Source organism: Diabrotica virgifera, chromosome 3 (genome assembly GCF_917563875.1).
Source record: "Diabrotica virgifera virgifera chromosome 3, PGI_DIABVI_V3a".
Taxonomy (NCBI): Eukaryota; Metazoa; Arthropoda; class Insecta; order Coleoptera; family Chrysomelidae; genus Diabrotica; species Diabrotica virgifera.
The window spans coordinates 51877546-51900515 of NC_065445.1; the positions used below are offsets into that span (position 1 = coordinate 51877546).

The 22970-nt window shown below is 33.0% G+C and overlaps 1 protein-coding gene across 1 annotated transcript in view; it reads left to right on the forward strand.

Moving 5' to 3' along the window:
• Positions 1-22970, forward strand: part of LOC114349276 (uncharacterized) — a 599066-nt gene that overhangs the window by 92364 nt on the left and 483732 nt on the right. Inside the window, exons 2-3 of the mRNA XM_028299624.2 lie at positions 1956-2060; positions 15702-15879. Of these exons, the coding sequence (XP_028155425.1) occupies positions 1983-2060; positions 15702-15879 (256 nt within the window). The 5' untranslated portion in view covers positions 1956-1982. The remainder of the gene's footprint in view (positions 1-1955; positions 2061-15701; positions 15880-22970) is intronic.

Here is a 22970-nt window from a genome sequence, read left to right on the forward strand (position 1 = left end):
AAATTTCCTGTAGGTGGCTGTATACCATTAATTACAAGTAAAATTTAATAAAAAAATTGTTGGCTTGATGTGTTACCTAAGGTAACACTGATGATTCTCTTGTTACAGAGCGAAAACGTTTTGTTTCTATGTTTGTAGCCCTATAGGGGCTTTTTAAAATAATATACCTTTTACCAAGCCAAAAATTTTTTTATTAAATTTTACATACCATAAAATGTTGTTTTTAATAGCTTCCGCTGTTTTTCATAGTTTTTTCATGCAACTTCTCCAGTTAGACCACTCAAATCCAATTTGCAATAAGCAAATTTCTTGAAAAAACTATCCATAAAAAGTATTTCGTTAGTTTTTATCCAAACCAACGTCATTTGCATTCAGAAGAGTGCGTGTGCAATAAAACTGGGATAAATTAATTAAAATAGTAGAAGTCCGTTCATTGCAAATGTGGTATTGTTTGCGAAGCAGCAACAGCTTAACTGTCGTTCTAGCGTAATGACCAATTAGTTTAAGTGAAATTTACAAACACCTATTGTTTCAGAATGTAGTTAATTTCGCTACCGCTTTAGAAAATATCGACATTGTTTGCGAGATCTTAATTTCCTACTAATAATGGTCATCTTCGTGTGAACCCTTAAGTTACTGTTTAGAAATTAATTATTAAAATAAGCGGGGAGTATAACGGATAACTTTCTTTAAATTTGTTTGGTTTTCTATAGGTATTAAACAAATACAAAAATATTACGTTTCCACTTTCAATAAAGTTTAAATTTGTTTTTCTTTTTCTTCTTATGCTTGCAATAAGAGATGATCCTGTGATTTCTGATGTTTGCGTTTTTTGGTTTGGGTTTGTGTTTTGGCCCACATTGCAATTCGATCTAGACCCATTAGTTTTACGTGGCTTACACTAAGCAATCTAACAATGTTTTGCACAGTACCTTCTTATTTCTCCATTAAGGCTCCATTAAAAATTTCCTCTGAATATAAGTTAAAGAGTGGAGGCGAAAGTACACAGCCTTGTCTCAATCCTCTTATATAATATTATAAGACCTGGGATTTAATTAAAATTGGCTGGGAAAATGAGATATAGTAACAATATGTGATTATTTACAGACTAGTGGAATAATATCTATAATCGTGGAATAATAATTTCTACTAATGGAAAAATAGTAAAATAAATGCAAGAGTTAAACTGTTTTTAGACAGAAAAGAGACAGTTTTTAACACAATAGGAAAAGGAGAAAAAGGCAATAGCTTAGGAAATGAAATATCTAATATTGATTGCTGGAAAGACCAAAACGGTTAACTACGGAAATGAAGTAATTAGACAACATATAATTCAAGCACCTCTACCAGTAATAAGAAAGAAGAAATAGTTAAGCTGCTATGGCCACCTAATGAGGGAAAAACAAAACGATTTAACTAAAAACAAAATAGAAACAAAGGGAACAAACAGAAGAAAAGCGGCAGACCAAGCAAAATAATAGATATATTCGCCGTGTGCAAGTACTTGGAGGGGATACGAGAAACGATCGTGCGCGAATAGCGGAGAAATATGGCAACTTTCTTAAATAATTCATATTGTCAATTGAAATTGTCAAATTGACGTACATTTCATATCTACTGTCATTGAAGGAGAAAAATTATATGTTGCTCCACAATATTGATATGATATGCAATTATTATATAAAAGTAAATTTACTTAATTGTATTTTTGCTTGTAGTAATGTTGAGCAGCAAAATGGATAAACAATAAACTTTCAAATAAACAATCCAAAGAAGAATATACACCTAACATAAATATTAAACGATTATCTTAATAATTCTTTTATTTTATTGAATAGCTAATAGCTTGAACTTTGTAGATGAGAATTACGTAAGATGTAAGGCTACTGTCATGTACCCTAATATTTGATGATTCAATGTAATATATTTTATTAATAGAAACAATTTCTTTACAGCTGTAGGGTAGAAAAAAGGACAATGATATGCAGACAAAAAATATTAATGCTGAGAGGACCAACAATACCTCAACAAATGGCGATGAAGAAAAAAGCAGTTCAGAGGTAATATACATGTTTTTCTGATTTTATTTTATGTAGTGGACGATCATGTATTTCTATTATATATTATTGTATTTATTTTTATTATTATAGGTATCTATCTATTACTGATCCTGTAAATTCAATACATTTGGACTTCATTTACTAGTTTTGTCTTAGAGCGTTTCACAAAAAAATATGGGTGTTCCATTAAGAATGAGACAGCATAACTGAACATTCTCTATGTTTCAAAATAAGAGTTTGAAACACAAAATGCTTCATCATCATCCAGCCTCAAAAGTCCATAGGCCTCCTCCCCTCGTTTCCAGCCCCATCTATCCTGCGCCGCCCTCATCCAGTTTTTATTTACCTTTCTCAAGTCGTCAGTCCATCTTGTAGGCGGTCGACCGACGCTTCTCTTGTCTTCTCTTGGCCTCCATTCCAATAACCTCTTCGTCCATCGCCCATGTGTCATTCTGGCTACGTGTCCTGCCCATCTCCACTTCAACCTGGCTATCCTCTCGATGACGTCAGTCACCTTTGTTCTTCTCCTGATTTCTTCGTTTCTGATTTTGTCTCGCAGAGTTATTCCTAACATTGACCGCTCCAATCTTCTCTGCGTGACTCTTAGTTTGGTAGCCGAGGCTTTAGTTAAGGTAAGTGTTTCTGATCCGTACGTCAAGACTGGGAGGACACACTGATCGAATACCTTTCTCTTTAGACATGTGGGTAACTCACTTTTAAAAGTTTCTCTCAGTTTTCCAAATGCTGCCCACCCAAGACCGATTCTTCTCTTCAGCTCATGAGTCTGGTTAAATGCTTAGTTAAAATGTTATTATCTTGTTTTTGAAATATTCAAATTAGAGAGTTAAAATTACTTGACTTTTTTTCGTATTACTCGGTTTAATTTCTCTAAAATATTTTGTATGATAAGTTACATCTCCTAGTAACAAACTCTGTTATATTGCTTTACCAGTGGTCTTATTCTTCTTCCTTCTTCTTATATATGGGTTCCTAAGGCTTCTTTCATTTTCTATATTAGCCTACATCGATCCCGATCTAGCCCTACCTTCTGCCATTCTGCTAATGTGTTTGTTCCATTCCCGTTTACATTTTGTTCCACATTTGTCTTCTACATTACATAGCGTCCTTATGCTCTCGTTTCTCTCTCCATCCAGTAGGCTTTTCCCTGATATTATTCAGAGTGTTCTCATCTCTGATATTTCTAGCAGTCGTTTCGTTTCGGATATGTCGGGTCTCGTCTCCGCCGTGTATGTCATTGCAGGTATAATTGGTATTCTGTAGATTCTTATTTGTGTCTTATCTTGTGTGCTTGCTCGTCCAGACTATCATTAAGAGATCTCGCCGCTTTATTAGTTCCCAAAACTTGTTGCCAAGAATACCCATGCGTCAGCGATGATATGCATACGAACATAGCCACCTTTACTTAACAAGCCATGAAGTTGAAACTTGGCAACATCTATTGGTAGACCGATTAATTCTGACAGTTCTGATTTGTTTTTAAATCATTTTCACTGTATTTACAGAGAAACTGAAATATTTTACAATATTTCGTGCTCCAAATTATAAAGAACATTAAAAGGTATGTTATTAAGATGATTTTAGTTCAATAATATATTTTTATATAAACTTGCGTGCATATAGAAATCCGTCCACTTAAAAATTTTGTCATTTTTAATGTCTTATATTTCCTAAACCTGTTGGCAGATTTAAATGATTTTTTTTTAGTATGTTATAGCCTAATTCTTTAACAATACCGCTGTAATAATATTGTTGCTAACCAGTTAAATTTTTATGGTGTACCGGCCATTTATAAAATACTGAAATTAAATCCCAACTATAGACTCCGGTTTTCTTAACATTCTGTTTTTTTGATTAATTCGCTTATGTTTAACAACTAGATTTATTCTTTATCAATTCAGGGTGTTTCCAAATAAGTGCGACAAACTTTAAGGGGACAGGAACAAAATGCAAAATTTTGACGCCTGTATTTTAAATGTAATCATTTTTTTCGAATTCTGAGAAAACTAATAAGTATTTTTGAAAAATTTAGACGCAGAATAAAAGACTACTTTATTACCGAGGGCCAAAAGTCCCTTAGAATGAATAAACAGTTTTTTTTTAATGACATATTTGAAACTAAATATCACACTAAATTTTCTTAGTTTTTCACCCCTGTAACTTATTAAAATAAACATAGAAGTTTTCAGGGACTTTGGGCCCTTGGTCCTAACGTAATCTTTCACTTTGCGTTTAAATTTTTGAAAAATACTTATTAGTTTTCTTAGGATTCGAAAAAACTAAATCCCGTTTATATTCTTGTTATTGGTTTTTTTTGTATAATAAACGTTACTTACAAGGAATTACTTTTAATATTATTTTGTACAAACTTCCAATTAATAATATTTTCTTGTTTGTCTCAAAAAATACTATAAATTTTACCAGAATTTGTACTTTAAAATCGTACTTTCGAAAGCGGTAGTCCAAAAGTCAGAATACGGACGTCATCAATTGCGACGTTGCCTTTTTCTCTTCATGGCTTGTAAAGTAAAGGTCTATGATACGAATCAAATCAAAAATTTCTAGTCAAAACAAAGTCTAAACAAAGTTAATACTGAAAATAAACGGATGTGACTACTACCCTACCGTACGATTTTTCGCTACGTGAGAATGTCTCAAAAAATTTTTCTGATGTTATTCTTTTTCTGATAATATATATTTATTGGTGAAAAATGTTATTACTACCGTAATTAATTATTTGATATAGATTAATAATACAAAAATAATAAGTAAGCAAATATAGTCTTATGAATTTCTCCATATTAAAGTTGCCAGTGGACGTAAATAATAACAGGAATTTAAAAAAGGTCGTTTATGTCAGCTGCGTTAAGTGATTAAAATAAAAGTACACTTAATGAATTCAGATCATTATAGGTATTCAGATCATTTTCCAGACATTATCTGCAAATAAATGTACATTCGTAAAAATACACTAATCTGTAATTTCATACACTATGATTGAAAAGTCAGAGTAATATGTACACGTTTGGCGAACTCATAGACAGAAGTTAACCATATTGACAGATGATTACTTGCAAATTTTATTGACGTATTTTAATCATATTTTAATTGAATAAAATACTTACCAAACCAAAAATACAATATAATATCAAAATAGCTGTTAAAAGAACTGAATTTATTCAAGTAAATACGACAACTCACCGGAGGGACCGCAGACGTTCGGATAAAATTAGCGTCTCTTTGCAAAGACAATGACGTCGACTTTGCAAAGTAACAAGACACTTACTCAACACACACACACACTACACATTACACCTGACTTAGTGATAAGTTATACAATTACGTGGCTAAAGGTTCTAGTTCTAAACCAAGACCAAAATCAGAGAAAAAAAAAAGAAAAAAAAAATACGACTGATTATTAAAATTTATAAACTCTACCGAACGACCGAACCTAACCCAGTTTCACTGTCAAAGTGACAGCAATCAAATCAGTTAGATTATAGTTGACCAGCACGATTACTCGAATAGTAGTTTACATATACAATCAGTATCTCTACTCATATACGCTGTGAGCTCGTAGGTAGAAGGGATAATTAAAAATTCGCGAGCGCCAGTAGTGACAAGTTTGTAAACCTTTACTGGAAATTTGCTTTTTGACGTTCTGCATTAAGAGTTGCATATTATAGCTTTTAAATGTCTCACGAAAGTTGTTGTATTAAAGAGTGTCGGAATACTGGTTACAATAGTAACTGTGTATTCTACAACTTTCCTGTCGCTAAGCATAAGGTGATTCATCGACAAAAATGGATTGATGCAATCAGAAAAAAGTAAGTAAACAAAATTTTAATTTTAAAACGGTAGAAAAATTTGAGCTAAAGGATCAGTTAGCACACTCTCGAATTTTGACGGTTTCAATTTTACAATCCAATCCTGAAACAAAATTTGAATGCGTGAAGATAACGACCAATTACAGCAAACGTAGGATGCCGTTAACTGTCATTCATAAGTTAATATTTAAGAAGTATTATACTATAGTTATATTAAATTATTATACTTTTTTGCAGAATAAATTTTTTCTAATATTAGTTGTCAACATAAACGTCAAAACGATAAGCAAAATCTTAAAAATAATCGTAATGAATAATAAATTCTGTACTTACTGCTACTAATTATCGATTACAATCCAATTACTTTTTTACGTTGTAAATATTACACGATAAGAATTAAATAATAAGTTTGAAACAACTATTATTTGCTTTTCTACTGTCCTCTTTAAAATTCCGGCCGAAATAGGAACACTAGTCAACCGTTAGATGGCGATAGCAGCAAATACTATAGACTGTAATACATACAACTCTTGACATTTCCCATTACATTTGAGGAAGCAAAAAATAGCGCCATCTAGGCGGTCTACGGTGATAACCAGAGCAATCTAACCTTACATTTATAAAATCGCTTTATTATTGTTTTTGTAAGTGTTTGAACTAATTTTATTTTAATTTAATTTAGCAAAATTAGCTTGTTATTCAAAAATTTATAAAATTAAAAATGAAAAACCATTTATAAAATTAAATTTGAATGTTTACGTCAAATTTTACGTTGTCACAACGTAGTTTCACCGCAAGCCGACAGTGGCGTTAGTGGCAAAGTGCTTCAAGATTTCTGTGGGAGTTGGATGTATTACAGTCAATAGTATTTGATAGCAGCCATACCAGCGAAACTTACAGAGTATAGGCAAATTTTTTTTCTTTCCAGAAAATTTCCGGTAAAAGTTATACTAGTAATCCTGTAGGTAGGTGGTGATACCAGCGAAGATCGGAGCGGATTGAATGTTTTTCTAAGAATGACATTAGAAATACAGAAATAGTCAAGAGTGAGTTTAAATTTTCTACTAATAACTTATGGTAGGGGAGCCCAAGCGGGGATTTTTGCAGTTACTCGAGCGCGTCAGATTAGCATATGGGGAAAAACCTGGTACTCTGCAGATGTACCTCTACCATATATTGGCTCTTAACACAGGGGAGTTCGTTAAGGGGGGCCCGAAAAAAAATCTATCATTAAAAAAAACTCGAAATTGTCAGATTAAGATGCGGTAAGTTAAGTACATACAAAAGAGTGTATATTTCAAAAATCTGACGATTTGAGCGGGGCGTAAGGAAATGGGTGAGTCCCAAAGTTTCACAAGAAAAAAGAGAATAATTCGCGAAATGATTGACAGATCCAAAAACTAAAAAATATATTCTTAATATTTTTTAAAAATCTATCGAATGATATCAAACACGACTTCCCACGGAGAGGGGTGGGGAGTAAATTTAATATTTTAAATACGAATCCCACGATATTTCGTGAAATGAACATCAGATCGAAAAACTGTAAAATACACTTATCCAATATTTTTAAAAAATATATCGAATGGCACCAAACACTACCCCCCATGGACGTGGGGTGGGGGGTTACTTTAAAATCTTAAATAGGAGCCCTCATTTTTTATTGCAGATTTGGATTCCGTACGTAAAAATAAGTAACTTTTATTCGCAACATTTTTTCGAATTATGGATAGATGGCGTTATAATCGAAAAGAAAACGATTGTTGGAAATATAAAATTAAATTAAAAAATGGCAAGCGCCCACTAAAATGGAAAACTTTACTTAACTTTTTTTGGTTTTAGGACCTACTCTTCACAACCCAATAGGTCCCCAAAGCGCTCGAGTGACTGCACATTTAGCATACTTTGCTCCCCTACCATTACTATAACTGCGTTGAACAATTGCATCGCTGTCTCACTCTGTCAATTATAAATAATATGTAACTGCGTGTGTCTTGGATAACGTTTTTGCTTTGTAGACAACACTTAATAATCTATATCTCTCGTTTGTTATTTATAGAAAAAGGCAGCAAATCCAAAATATGTGCTTGATATGATCGTTCATGGGTATTCTTTCATTTTTCCGACTGTAGTTTTTGCTTGGTGTATAAGAAAATTTACTTTAAAATTTTGAAATTTTTTTAATACTTCACAAAGTTTTATGTAAAGTATGTGTTTTTTATGATGATATCGCAAAAATGTATTATACCCCGACAGATCAAAAAACAATGTTGTTGGTATATTCCACAGTCTGTTTTAACAATATTATGTTGGTTTACTATATCAAACTTCTTCTTCTTCTTCTTCAAGTGCCATCTTCGTTCCGAAGGTTGGCGATCATCAGGGCTATACGTATTTTCGAAAATGCTGACCGAAACAATTCGTTGTTGCTACAGCTATACCATTTCCGTAGATTCTTTAGCCAGGAGTTTCGTCTTTTTCCTATGGATCTTTTTTCTGCTATCTTCCCCTGCATAATTATTCGAAGCAGTTCATATCTTCCGCCTCTTGTAATGTGTCCCAAGTATTGCAGTTGTCGTTTTTTGATCGTAAATATGACTTCCTTTTCTTTATTCATTCTTCTCAAGACCTCGACGTTTGTGACTCTCTCCGTCCATGATATTCTCAAGATTCTGCGATACATCCACAGTTCAAATGCCTCCAATTTTTTGATAGCAATCTTTTTCAGCGTCCATGACTCCATTCCGTAGAACAGCACAGAAAGTACGTAACATCTCATCAGGCGAAGTTTCATTTTAAGGCTCAAATCTCTTCCACAGAACACTCTCTTCATTTTAGTGAATATGGATCTGGCTTTTTCTATTCTTATTTTGATTTCTGCTGAGCTATCGTCTTCATTTACAAAAGTGCCTAAATACTAACTCGATCGATAATTTCATTGTGTAAATATCTTATAAAATAATCAAACTTCTAAAACACCGCAAATATTAGAGTCAGTAATTTACTGTATTCATAAAATAATCAAACTTCTAAAACACCGCAAATATTAGAGTCAGTAATTTACTGTATTCCTGTTTTATCTACGAGGCTCTTTATTGTTGAAAATGTATGTTATTATATCCCAACATAATTCTGCCTGGCACGTGGTTGTCATAATGTAGTTTGGAATTAAATCTGTTATTTAGTCTGCTAATAATCCTCACATAAAGGTTTTATATAATAATATGTGATAACAATGTTTATGAGCCTGTAGTTTTCACGGTGTCACGGTGTGTTATATCACATTTTTTTTGTGTAAGTACCGTAATTGCATTATTCCACTAGTCCGGTGATCCTTAACACGTTCGACGCCCATAGAAAATCAATATAGGTCTCCAAATCCCAACACTTTAAATTGCTTAAAAATAGTTTTTATTGCTCAGGTTTAATGAGTTATGCAATATGTACGTATATTTTTTTTATTTGGGGGGAATAAAGTTAGTGCCGTATATGTGACGGCGTGGGCCCTCTACGTAAATGGTTATAACGCAGGGCCCACTGACGTATGGGTAACGTGACTGGTATTTTATAGAAAAACTGTTTGATTTTGGTTTTATTTGTCACCAATAATAAAATATAAATAGAACAAATGACACCAATTAAAAAATCATACCTAGTAATATTAAATACTTAAAGTAAAAAATTAACAAAATAAATGTTCTATATACCGTAAATACAGTGCACAAAAAGAAACACACGTTGTACACATTGCACACCAAGAAAGAAGTTCAGTTTCTTTCATGATACTGTTTGAAGCAGGGTTGTAGACTTAAACCTGGGTTCCCGGAACAAGATTTACAAAAAAATAAACTCTCTTTGCGAACACCATTCTTTGAACAAAAGCAGCATCGCTTCATCAATCTCCTACCACTTGGGTTTTTTGGACACTTAGGTGGAAGATGAGAATGAGAATTTTCAGCGACGTTTGTGTCATGACCTTCATCTTTTTTTGTTTAAAGTAACGCTTCTATAATGGATAAGGGAAAATCGAAGAATGGCATTTTGGATTAAGATAAATATTTGTTATATACTTAGCATCCATGAGTTGTGAATCATCATCTCAATCAGATGAATACCTACCTACTTTCTTATACCATCTAAGTGTCTTTATATTTGATGGATAATAAGACATCGTCTGATCTTGTAAATCTATTCCTGACATACACCAATTGTATTGGACAATAGGTCTAGGTTTAATTTGTTTTTCCGTGTAGCGTCCTAAAAAACGTTTTCGTGCTCGGTTGTGATGTATAGCACCTCTCTTTTATCTGTCCATTTACCAACACACACGGTTCCACAATTACGTTGCACCATTTCACCAGTATTTAATTTTGCCTTAGTCACTCTGGGATTTTCTTTTCTTGCAGCTCGCAAAGTTCCAATGCATAAAGTATTTCTAGCCAAAAATTGTTTGGAAAGGCCAACAGAATTGTAAAGAATTGTAAAAGTTGTCCATATATAAGCTGTGGCTATTTCCAGAATAATCTGTCATCAAGTGAAGTACAACTTTGTACAACTTTGAAGTACAACCGTGAACTTTGAAGTACACATCATTATCACAATCATAATCCAAATTTTATTCTAAAGAAATCATGTCTTTTTAATTAGGGATGTTACTTGGAATTTTATTACCATCTTATCTACGAAGTATGTAAACAAAATTCTGACCCAAGTGCACTTTTGTTAATTATAAGCACTTACTAAAATTCCCCTGGACCAGTGAGAAAGCCTTCTACAAACGCCCACTTTATAGGACTGATATTTATAAACGTATTTACGCCGTCACATATACGGCGCGGGCCCTACAATGGAACCTGCTAACGCCGTGTCACGGTGTGGGCTCTGAACGTGTTAAACAAAGCTTTCATTAAACATAGTGCAGTAACAGAAGTTTTCATCTCCGATTTCGTGGAACCTCCACCGATTTTCATGAAAATTGGTGATTAGTTAGAGGACCCCTTAAGGAACAAAAGTGTGCCATTGTGCCAACTTGCGCCTTTATCCTGGAATGGATGCCTCCCCTTCCCAAGGGTGAATATTATTTTATTAAAAATATCCCCATAAATTGATAGAGAAACAAATTTTGAGCAAAATTTTTTATATCAAGTTATTAAAATAAATCACTACTTATAAATTATGAAAATATTTAGTTATTTATGAAACAGTTCGTGAAGTATCGCGTAAGTTCGCAAAAAGTACTTCACGCACAGTTTCATACAACATTTTATCTACGATAAACAAATGAAAAAAGCTGTAACTCTTCGTCACTGGAATCCATTTCTATTCTACAATTTTTAGAACTTTGACATTTAACAATTCTAACTACTTTCAAACCACAAAACTGTCAAAACTTTTGTTGTAATTCATTGCTCATATTGTCATCACCATGAGAACGCGAAAGTTAAGGATTGTCACCATGACAACGCGAAAGTTAAAAACAGTGCGAAAAAGTAAGTCCCATTTAAAATACATTGTTACTTCACGCACACTTTAAATCCTTCACGCACTGCTATCTATAATGACAGTTTTCACAAACTAAAAACTTATAAATACAGTCGAACCCGCTTATTGGAATAGCCTTTGTACCAGGCAAAAATATTCTTATAACCGGGATATTCTAATAACCGATCATTGGTGGCTAGTCGAAATAAGTGTACCGAATATACGTACATAATAATATTATTTACATACTATGCCAATGTGTAGTTTTACATACTATGCGAATATGTATATCATATATGTACACCTACATAATCAGTATATGTAAATGGTTTTAGGTCTTTTTACGTCAATAATACAGTAGTGTAACTACTACTTATCTATGTATGTGTTAAATACCAAATTAAATTATATTATATATGTGAATGAATACAGTAGCAGTAGATAATTAATATAAAATGTATGCAATATGTAGATATGTAAATATTTTCTTATTAAAATGCATATAACAAAATTACTTATTTTTTCTTGAGAAATTATCGGTAATTATAGCTTTTTGTTGTTAATCCGTGCGGTCATCCTTAATCCATTGGTTGAATGGAACTTTTATTGGCGGCAAGAAATGGATGAATTGAATTTAACAAAGCCATAAGCCTCTCTGGGTGAATTCTAAATAAACTGCTTCTAACAATTTTATAGCAGGCAACAGTGCCTTTGTGTAGACAAATAAAAATTACTTTATGACCCATGCATTTGTCGGCTAAAAATCGAATAGGTACTCGTAACAAAGTAATAAATATTTATTACCCTAATAATATCTAATCCATAATCCTTGACGACTGACCATAATAACCAAACATAATTTAAATTTTTAGTAAAATTGTAAAAAAAATTAGTCGTTGACCTGCAAAATATGCTAATAAGCGGTATTATCTAATTAGAACCTATTCCAATAAAAGGATAAATTTATTAAGGAGTAAATGGAAACGTTTCGGGAACTCGAATTTATATTCCATAAACCGGGATATTCCTATAACAGGGATTCTAATAAGCGGGTTCGACTGTATATAAACATTCTCAATTTCTTTGCAAAACGAAAATGCAGCAGCTGCATAATACTCTGGTTAAAGCGGAGAGTGCAGGAAGAGTCTATACCGGTTTCGGAGATCTTTTTCCCCTCATCAGTAAACCCATATCCTCTTCTCTCCGCTTTAACCATTTACCATAGCTTAGGGCCTTCCCGAATTGCAAAGAAAGAAATGTCACGGATGAACTAGGTCCATCTACCGGAAAACAAACTAAGTTATCAATCGAAGCAGCGCAGAAAACGACAATAAATATCGCCTCCGTACCACCAGATTGACAACAGGTGGAATACTTTCTTTGGTTACACCTCCTGAGACTTTTACAATTTATAAGTCATACAGGTGCCGAGAAAATTAAGATGAGAGAATTTTAAATAATTCACAGCTCATCTACTCAGCATGGTAAAGCTCCAACAAGAAAGATTCCTTAATACTCAAAAGAGTAAATGAATTAAAAATGTATAAACATTCTCAATTTCTTTGCAAAACGAAAATGCAGCAGCTGCATAATACTCTGGTTAAAGCGGAGAGTGCAGGAAGAGTCTATACCGGTTTCGGAGATCTTTTTCCCCTCATCAGTAAACCCATATCATCTTCTCTCCGCTTTAACGCTTTAAAAACTTATATATTATAATATGGCATAGAGCAGATAAACTCAATTTTTGAAGTTTTGTTCCAATTATTGCTATTTTTAATCAATAAACATTAAATTTTCAATTTATAGCTAGTCAAATATTATGTTAAATTGAAAAATCGAAATGTTTGCCTTCTATAATTTTTTTTAGGAGTTATTTCTCGAGTTATAAAATTTTTTATAAACTTCAGAAAATTTCGATTTTTTTTTCAGTATTTGTTATTAACTATTTAGATGGAAAATAAGCCACAATTAAATTGAAAAAATAATTTTATTAACGTTTCGACGCCCAAATCGGGTGTCGTTGTCAAAATACAGAATACTACTAAATTAAACAAAAATGTTGTTCATAGGTAAAAAAAATCTTCTAACAATTTATTTAATCTGACTCATTTATATTGGCAATTTAGACGTATATTATACATTTTAAAGTAAAAGACTTTAAAATGATATCGCCAATATTTATGAGTTGCGTTCCTGGGACGACTTTACTAAAAGATAGTTCATTCGATTACATGAAATCAATCCCAACTCAAGAATATCCGTCACAAAAAAGAATGATAGCATGTGATCTGTCTTTAAAAAGACAACCAAATGCAGCGATGACAGTAAAATTCTAGCGTTAGAGATTCCATAGTAAATCACGAGGGAAAACCAGGAAAAAACTTCGTGATACTATCGCGACATCGTAAGTATTTGGTGTTACATTTAATTTACTTTCAAAAAAAAAAAACTAATACCAAATTCTGACATTAATATGTTTAAATTATAAATAATATTAATAATACATAGATATACAATAAGTAATACTAAAATATAAAATATGTACTAACTCGATATGTTATTGACCTACTAATCGTAATATTTTCTTTCTATTGACTTCCTCTTTCAGCATGGGTAACCACATCCTACTGAATTCCACCGAGGAATTTGCGACACAATATTCACAATTCATTTAGCATAATTAGAGCCGCTTCTTTGATTTTTCTCTTTTTACTATCTAATTATTTCAGGACTATACTTGAATCTCTCCACTGAACTCTATGTTCATTATCCCATGCGTGTTGGCATATTTGAGATCTATCAAATTCTCTATTTTTAATATAAGACTCATGTTCACTTATTCTAACGTTTAATGGTCTTGATGTTTCACCTAAATAAAATTGTTCGCATTAACAAGGTATTTTATAAATGCATATCTTTGTTCTTTCTTGTTCATTGTTAGGTTTAGTTTTAGATAGAATAGATCTCAATGTGTTTGTTGTTTTGAATGTTGTTGAAATGTTGAATTTATTTCCTATTGTTTTAAGTTTCTCGGATAGTCCTTTTATGTATGGCATTGATATTTTTAATATATTTTATCTAAAACTAAACCTAACAATGAACAAGAAAGAACAAAGAATTGCATTTATAAAATACCTTGTGAATGCGAACAATTTTATTTAGGTGATACATCAAGACCATTAAACCTTAGAATAAGTGAACATCAGTTTTATATTAAACATAGGGAATTTGATAGATCTCAAATATGGCAATATGCATGGGATAATTAACATAGAGTTCAGTGGAGAGATTCAAGTATAGTCCTGAAAGAATCAGATAGTAAAAAGAGAAAATCAAAGAAGCGGCTCTAATTATGCTAAATGAAACCAATTGTGTCGCAAATTCCTCGGTGGAATGCAGTAGGATGTGGTTACCCATACTGAAAAAGGAAGTCAATAGAAAGAAAATACCACGATTAGTAAGTCAATAACATATCGATTTAGTACGTATTTTATGTTTTAGTATTATTTATTGTATATCTATGTATTATTAATATTATTTATAATTTAAACATATTAAAGTCAGAATTTGGTATTAGTTTTTTTTTAAGTAAATTAAATGTAAGATCAAATACTTACATTGCATTGTCATCGTTGCATTTGGTTGTCTTTTTAAAAACAGATCACATGCTATGATTTTTTTGTGACGGATATTCTTGGTTGGGATTGATTTCATGTAATCGAATGAACTATCTTTTAGTAAAGTCGCCTCAGGAACGCAACTCATACATATTGGCGATATCATTTTAAAGTCTTCTACTTTAAAATGTATAATATACGTCTGAATTTCCAATATAAATGAGTCATATTAAATAAATTATTAGAAGATTTTTTTTACCTAGCAACAGCATTTTTGTTTAATTTATTAGTATTTTGTATTTTGACAACGGCCCCCGATTTGGGCGTCGAAACGTTAATACATTTATTTTTTTAATTTAATTGTGGCTTATTTCCAATCTAAATAGTTAGTCATAAAAATGCCACAAGGAAATAGCTTCAGAACAACAGTATTTGTTAAACAAAAAATTAAGCACTTTGCGACTGGCGCATTTCGTGATTATTGACACAAGGTACATCCTGATCCAGCAAAACGTAGACTTCTATGAAAATGGTCCATTTACAAACAAATGCTGCCTGGAATAAATGAAAAGTAAAATATAGAAAAGTAACATAAAGACCAACAGAGGGATAATATAGAAAGAATAAAAAACAAATACAATTATAAAAAAAAATACTTACGATTAATAGACTTTCATTTTTTTGTTTATCTGTTTCAGAGACCTCTATATACTATAACTCATCAGAATGTTCGGTATAACATAATCAGCGTGACTGGAGATCCAACATTGAAAGCTAATGAAACCTTTGTGGCAAAACAACCTCAGTTTGACGTTCCCCCATTACCACCTAGGGCGTCCGATATCCTCGCTCAATCTGTCTTGCACAAGAAAAAAGGTAAGGTTAATTAGTCAAACAATAATGTACTATTACGTGTAAAATGTACTTAACTTAATTACGAGGAGACTAATGATTTTACTGTAACAGTCATTGACTTATTACTTTTGTTTTATTTACAAACCCGCATCAGCCTGTACGGCTATTAGCGAAAATGATAGTTTTATTAACAATAATAATAACTATAGAATACTACAATTAAATTTTATATAAACAGTGTATTGCTTTTAAGTATTAAAGGATCACTTTGGAACCGCACTTTGAGAATAGTATTTTCAAATCATCCGGGATTCCGAATTGAACTCTTTCCGCACTGTGTAACGGGCACTCCACTAGAAGGTGTTTTATTGTCAGAGGGGTCTCACAAGCATAACACTCCTGTTGAGGATCTCGTGTCATCCGATGATCACTTGGGAAAATGTATTTGTGGAATTATCAGACCATCGTTTAAATGTTGGTTTTATCTCAAATAACTGCTTCTGGTTTTCATGCCATCTGCTATTCCATATATTAACTATTCTATTTTGCTGTGGAAATATGATTTGAGATCTGACGCTGGAGTTGTTGGATAGATCTCTTTAGTTGCGTCCTCTAAGGCTTATTGAGCATGTTTATCTGCCAGTTCATTTCCAGCGATTCCAATATGAGATGGAACCCACAGGAAAGCAACATTTTTGTGATTTAGATTGTGCAATTCTTGTCTTATGAGTTTGGCTACAGGGTGGGGAGAATAGATTTTAGAGATGATTTCTAAAGAATTTAAAGAGTCCGTAATTATGAGAAAGTTAATTTGAGAACTTTTTCAGGGCTTTATATATCGCAAAGAGTTCTCCTGTTAAAATAGTGTTTGTCCCCGCTAGTTTATATTTCTTTATTTCATTCTGTGTTACAAAGGCAGATGCTACACAATATTTAGTCTTTGATCCATCAGTGAATAACTGTTCGAATGAGGAAAATTAAGAAATTAAGGTTTGATATTTGGAAATAATTATATGACGATTGGTTTCTTTCTTATTTTCTGACACTAGATCCATTATTAAATGAGGAGAAGATATTAGCCAAGGAAGAGGAGTTGGTATTTTGCTAGGATAGATTTCGGGAACTTTAAGGTGTAGTTCATTTATGATTCGTTTGCATTTTTCTTGAAAGGGAATGTGAGTTTTTGTATGCTGAGTACTTGAAGAGCAAATCGTTTGGTGACATTGTAAAGAGTACCGCTTCACTGCATATGAGAGTATTAATTCCTGTCTTCTTAAATCTAAAGGTAGTTCACCGAGTTCGGCCTGCAGACTTATAATAGGAGTTGGTCTAAATGCACCACATATTATTCTAAGAGAGTTGTTTTGTACGATATCTAAAACTTTTAGAGTTGTTTTTGAAGCAGATGAGGAAGCTTGGTATCCATAATCAATCTTGGAACGGATCAGATTTATATATATAATGTTAGTAGAGTTCTACCGTCCGCTCCCCAGTTTGTACCAGAAAGACATTTCAAGAGGTTTATTGACTTATTACTGTCACTGTGAATTTCATTTTTTTCTGATATTTTGTTCTATACAATATTATTATTATCCACCTAAACATCACTATAATCTCTAAACGTTTGCAAAAGAACTGTTCTCTCCTGACATCCTTCAAAAAGCGTCTCTGTCCTGCTTTATCTTAGATCTAATTTCGACGTGACTCTTTACGTTGCAATTTAATTGATATCCAAGGTAAACAATTTTGATCAACTTGCTCAAGTTTGGTATTATTTACATATATAGAAGGTTTTATATTCTGTTGTTTTCTTATTAAAAATATTTTGGTTTTCCGTATGTTCAGATCCAGACCTGCATCATTATAACTCCCAACGACACTAATGTTTGCAGATTTTCTTGAGTAGAAGAATACTGTGTGTACTCTTAGCTAGGAGTACTGTGTCGTCCGCATATCGCAAATTATTGATGACTTCACCGTTTACAATAATTATTCCTTCTTGTTTTTCAGAAAGTGCATTTCTGAAAATTCTTTCGTAGTAAACGGTGAAAAGCAAGAGCGACAATGCGCCTGTGATTCCAAAGCGTCTATTAAAACTGACATATATTTTATGTAATAATACGTATCTTACTGTCTCTGTATCTCTACATGTCCCCCTCCTCTGTAATGATCCTTAGTGGTGGGTATATTTGTGTCAATAAAAAAACATTTAAATTAAATTTGAATTAATTTAAAATGTATAAAACATTTTCAATTTCTTTGCAACACGAAAATGCAGCAGCTGCATAATACTCTGGTTAAATCGGAGAGTGCAGGAAGAGTCTATACCGGTTTTGGAGGTCTTTTCCCCCTCATCAGTAGTCCCATATCCTATTCTCTCCGATTTCTCCAGGTATCACACTTTGGGCCTTTCCGAATTGCAAAGAACGAAATGCCGCGGATGAACTAGAGCCATCTACCGAAAAACAAAATAAGTTCTAAATCGAAGTAGCACAGAAAACTACAATAAATGAATTGTTTATTTCAGAAAGGGGTCAAGTGACAAATTTTGACAAAATGAATGCAAAAAATTTATTTTTTTTTCTTAAACAAATTTACGAGATACATTTTTAAAAAATACTTTTTGACAAATACTCCAGGCTATCAGGTAGAATTTTTATTTTATATAAAGTGATTGTTTGTTGAATGTAAACAGTGTGTAAACTTGATTTCCTCAAAAGTAGATATTTGTGACTTGACCCCTTTCTGAAATAAACGATTCAAATATCGTTCTCATACCACCAGATTGACAACAGGTGGAATACTTTCTTTGGTTACAACCTCCCGAGATTTTCAAAAATTATAAATCATACAGGATTAAGATGAGAGAATTTTAAATAATTCACAACCTATCTGCTCAGCGTGGTAAAAGATCCAACAAGAAAGATTTCTTAGTACTCAACAAAAGAGTAAATGAATTAAAATGTACAAACATTTTCAATTTCTTTGCAACACGAAAATGCAGCAGCTGCATAATACTCTGGTTAAATCGGAGAGTGCAGGAAGAGTCTATACCGGTTTCAGAGGTTTTTTCCTCCTCATCAGTAGTCCCATATTCTCTTCTCTCCGATTTCCCCAGGTATCATACTTTGGGCCTTCGTGTTGCAACGAAATTGAAAATGTTTATATATTTTAATTCATTTACTCTTTTGTTGAGTACTAAGGAATCTACTAAGGACCTGCTCAGAGTTCGACCTTACACTGAGACTAAGGTTTACTAAATGCTACGTGTGGTGGTCGGTGCTGCTATATGGTATAGAGGGCTGGACACTCAAAACGAGGGATATAAACAGATTAGAAGCCTTCGAAATGTGGCTTTATCACCGTATCCTAAAGATACCATGGACGGCGAAAGTCACAAATGTGGATGTCCTTAAAAGAATCAACCAAGAACGTCAGCTTTTCGAAAACATCAAGGAAAGAAAAACGGCGTATTTGGGTCACATCATGCGAAACGAAAAATACCAGTTCCTTCAACTTATAATCCAGGGTAAAATTGAAGGCAAGAGAGGAATAGGACGCAAGAAAATGTCCTGGCTCCGAAACATAAGGCAATGGACAGGGATTAACGACATACAATCTCTGATACACATTGCAAGAAACAGAGAGTTAATGGAAAATGTGATCGCCAACATCCATTAGTGGATTTGCATTGGAAGAAGAAGAAGGAATCTTTCTTGTTGGAACTTTTACCACGCTGAGCAAATGGGTTGTGAATTATTTAAAATTCTCTCATCTTAATTTACTCGGCATCCTGTATGATTTATAATTTTTGAAAATCTCGGGAGGTTGTAACCAAAGAAAGTATTCCACCTGTTGTCAATCTGGTGCTCTGGGAACGATATTTATTGTCGTTTTCTGTGCTACTTCGATTGATAACTTATTTTGTTTAAATTAATTTCAAAATAGTAGATTGTGTTCAAAACAACGTGTGTTGCGTTACAGTTTGCAATGATCGTATTTGTCTATAAACTTATTACTAACAGCTTCTTAATGTCGGCAAAAGTGGGAAAATATTTCACATACTCCTTCATCAATTTGTTCCCTGCTGCGCTTAATATTCCGGTTTATAATCCTCTTCATTCACGCAACTTAACGAACTTAGGGTTCATTTATCTTTGGTAATGTGACATTAACAGCAGCGGTATGAAATGAAGATGATGAAAATCTCGGATGTCCGGTATATTTCTACACCTGACGTTCGAGGAAATGAATGACTAAAATCGTGAACATTATATTCGGTTAATTGCGTAACATGTAAATGCCAAGAAAATCAATATCAGTTTGAGCCTGTTCCCGTTTTGGTTAGTCAGAAAAAATTTTTATCACACTATTCATAATAGGTGATATAAGAAATTATATAATTGTTTAATCAAGATATCTGGATAATTTTGTTAATTAATTATTAATTACAATTTTATTACACCTATCTCAGGGTTCTTATCTGAGTTCAGAAATACCTTTGTAATGGTTAGGTAAAGACAAGGGTCAATACTCACAATCTTGTCCTTTTATTGATGTCAAAATGTTGGCTACGGATTCGGGACTTACGAGGAAACAGTAGCGATCAACAGGTAGCGAAAACGCGTTCCAAGATTGCGGCTGTAATTTTGAATATTTTTTCGAGATATTTGGCACACGTATTCGTAATATCGATACAGTTTTGGCAAAGTAACTTAAGTGACATTTTTGAAAATCACGGCTTTCCATTAAACTAACGCGATTATTGTTCAGAAGGCACTACCAAAGTGTAGTAAGCCTATACATATATTATGTTTAAAGTAATTCTAAGCTTACTACACTTTGGCAGTACCTTCTAAACATTAATAGTGTTAGTTTAATGGAAAAACATGATTTTCGCCAAAAATGTCACTTACGTTACTTTGCCAAAAGTGTATCGATATAATAAAGAATGGCGGTACAGAGCCCAATTTGAAAAATATATTAATATGTGAAAATGACTCTGTAATTAAATACAATATTAAAAAACCCAGCCTGTACCGCCATTAAGAAGAACAAAAAAATAAACTTTCTTCAAATGCATTTTTTTATCCGATGCCTAGATTTTGTGTCATTTTGGAACTACTAACATTTTTTATTTCATTAGTAGTTCCAAAATGACACAAAATCTAGGCATCGGATAGAAAAGTTTATTTGAAGAAAGTGTATTTTTTTTGTTCTTCTTAATGGCGGTACAGGCTCGTTTTTTTAATATTGTATTTAATTAAAGAGTAATTTCCACATATCAATATATTTTTCAAATTGGGCTCTGTACCGCCATTCTTTATTATATTACGAATACGTGTGCCAAATATCTCGAAAAAATATTCAAAATTACAGCCGCAATCTTGGAACGCGTTTTAGCTACCTGTTGATCGCTACTGTTTCCTCTTAATTTATGTCCCATCGTCAGGCCAAAATAAGAGGTTTAACTTGTTTGTCGTTAAAATAAAATCAGAAGCATTTATGTTTTTAGCTTATTATCCAGATTTGGCCATACGGCTCACACTCCCTATAATGGGGAAATTTACTCATCCCAGATACCTACGGTATCAAGAGGATTAAGCGCTGGTGGGACTCTTTCCATGTTATAGAGCCCTAGGTGACTTGGTATGCTGGTGTGTCTCCCAAAAATTTTCGTACACTTCTGGCCGTCGCGAGTAGTACAGCTTTCTGCATGGTCTTCATAAAGATGTTCATTGAGACCCAGCTTTTTTATGATTTCGAGGAGGGTCTTCGGAATAACTCCAGTAGTAGACATAATCGGTATTGTCTGGGTACGTGTATAAGTACAAAAAGTAAAACGTGTAACCAAGTAGTAAATTCTCATAGATAACACGTCATTTGTGTATAAATAGATAATTAACGAATACGGAAAGAACGAAATAAACAACTTATTACGAATATTGTAAATGGTATAGGTAAAATTATCATTTTATTTACACTTTTTTGTTAAATCTAATGTATATAAGCCGTATTTTAAAATTTCAAATGTCATAATTGGAGTAAGAAAATGCACCATGTTAAAATATACAGCACCAGGTAGTAGGTAAATTATGTACTATATTATAGACCTTAGGACAGTTAACACGTAATTGGTGTCCACCGCTTCACAAAAGCCATCCGTATATATTGATTATTAACAGTTATTCATCCTTGTATAAACTCCTTACCAGAGAATTTAAACCTCAAACGTGGTCTGTAATAGATAAGGAAGGTAATTTAAAGACCGATACTGATGAAATATTGGAAACATGGCGAAACTACTGTGGCGAGCTATATAAAAATAACGAGGTATCAGCAGAAAATCAGTGGCCTTCTGACTACCCTAGAGAACCTACTGTCTTACTCGCTGAAGTCAAAGATGCAATTAAATCACTAAAGAGAAATAAATCCCCAGGCATTGATTCAATACCATGTGAAATACTACAGTTACTAGGTGACAAAGGATTACATATCATCCATTCTATCTGTGTCGCTGTTTGGAATTCAGGTAAATGGCCATCTGATTGGTGTAACTCAATTTATATCCCACTACACAAAAAAGGAACTACTACCAGATGTGAAAACTACCGCACACTGTCACTAATAACACATGCTAGTAAAATCTTGTTGCATATCATCAAAAACAGATTAAAAACCTATCTACATTATCAAATACCTCAGAAACAAGCTGGGTTTGTAAAGGGTAAAGGTACAAGGGAACAAATCCTGAACCTGAGACAACTCATTGAAAAGTCTAGAGAATTTCAAGTACCTATGATTATATGCTTCGTTGACTACCAAAAGGCATTTGATTGTGTAAGCTGGATAAATCTGTGGTCAATTTTAATAGAAATGGGCGCACCAATGCACCTGGTGACACTTATTAAAAATCTGTAACAGTCTAATATAGCGACAGTACGACTAGATCAGAAGTTCTCAAACCAATTTCAGACCGAGAGAGGTGTTACACAAGGATGCGTGTTGTCACCTGACTTATTTAACATTTATGGTGAACATGTCATGAGGATGGTTTTAGAAGGATGGGCCGGTGGAGTAACAGTAGCTGGTAGAAAAATCTCCAATTTAAA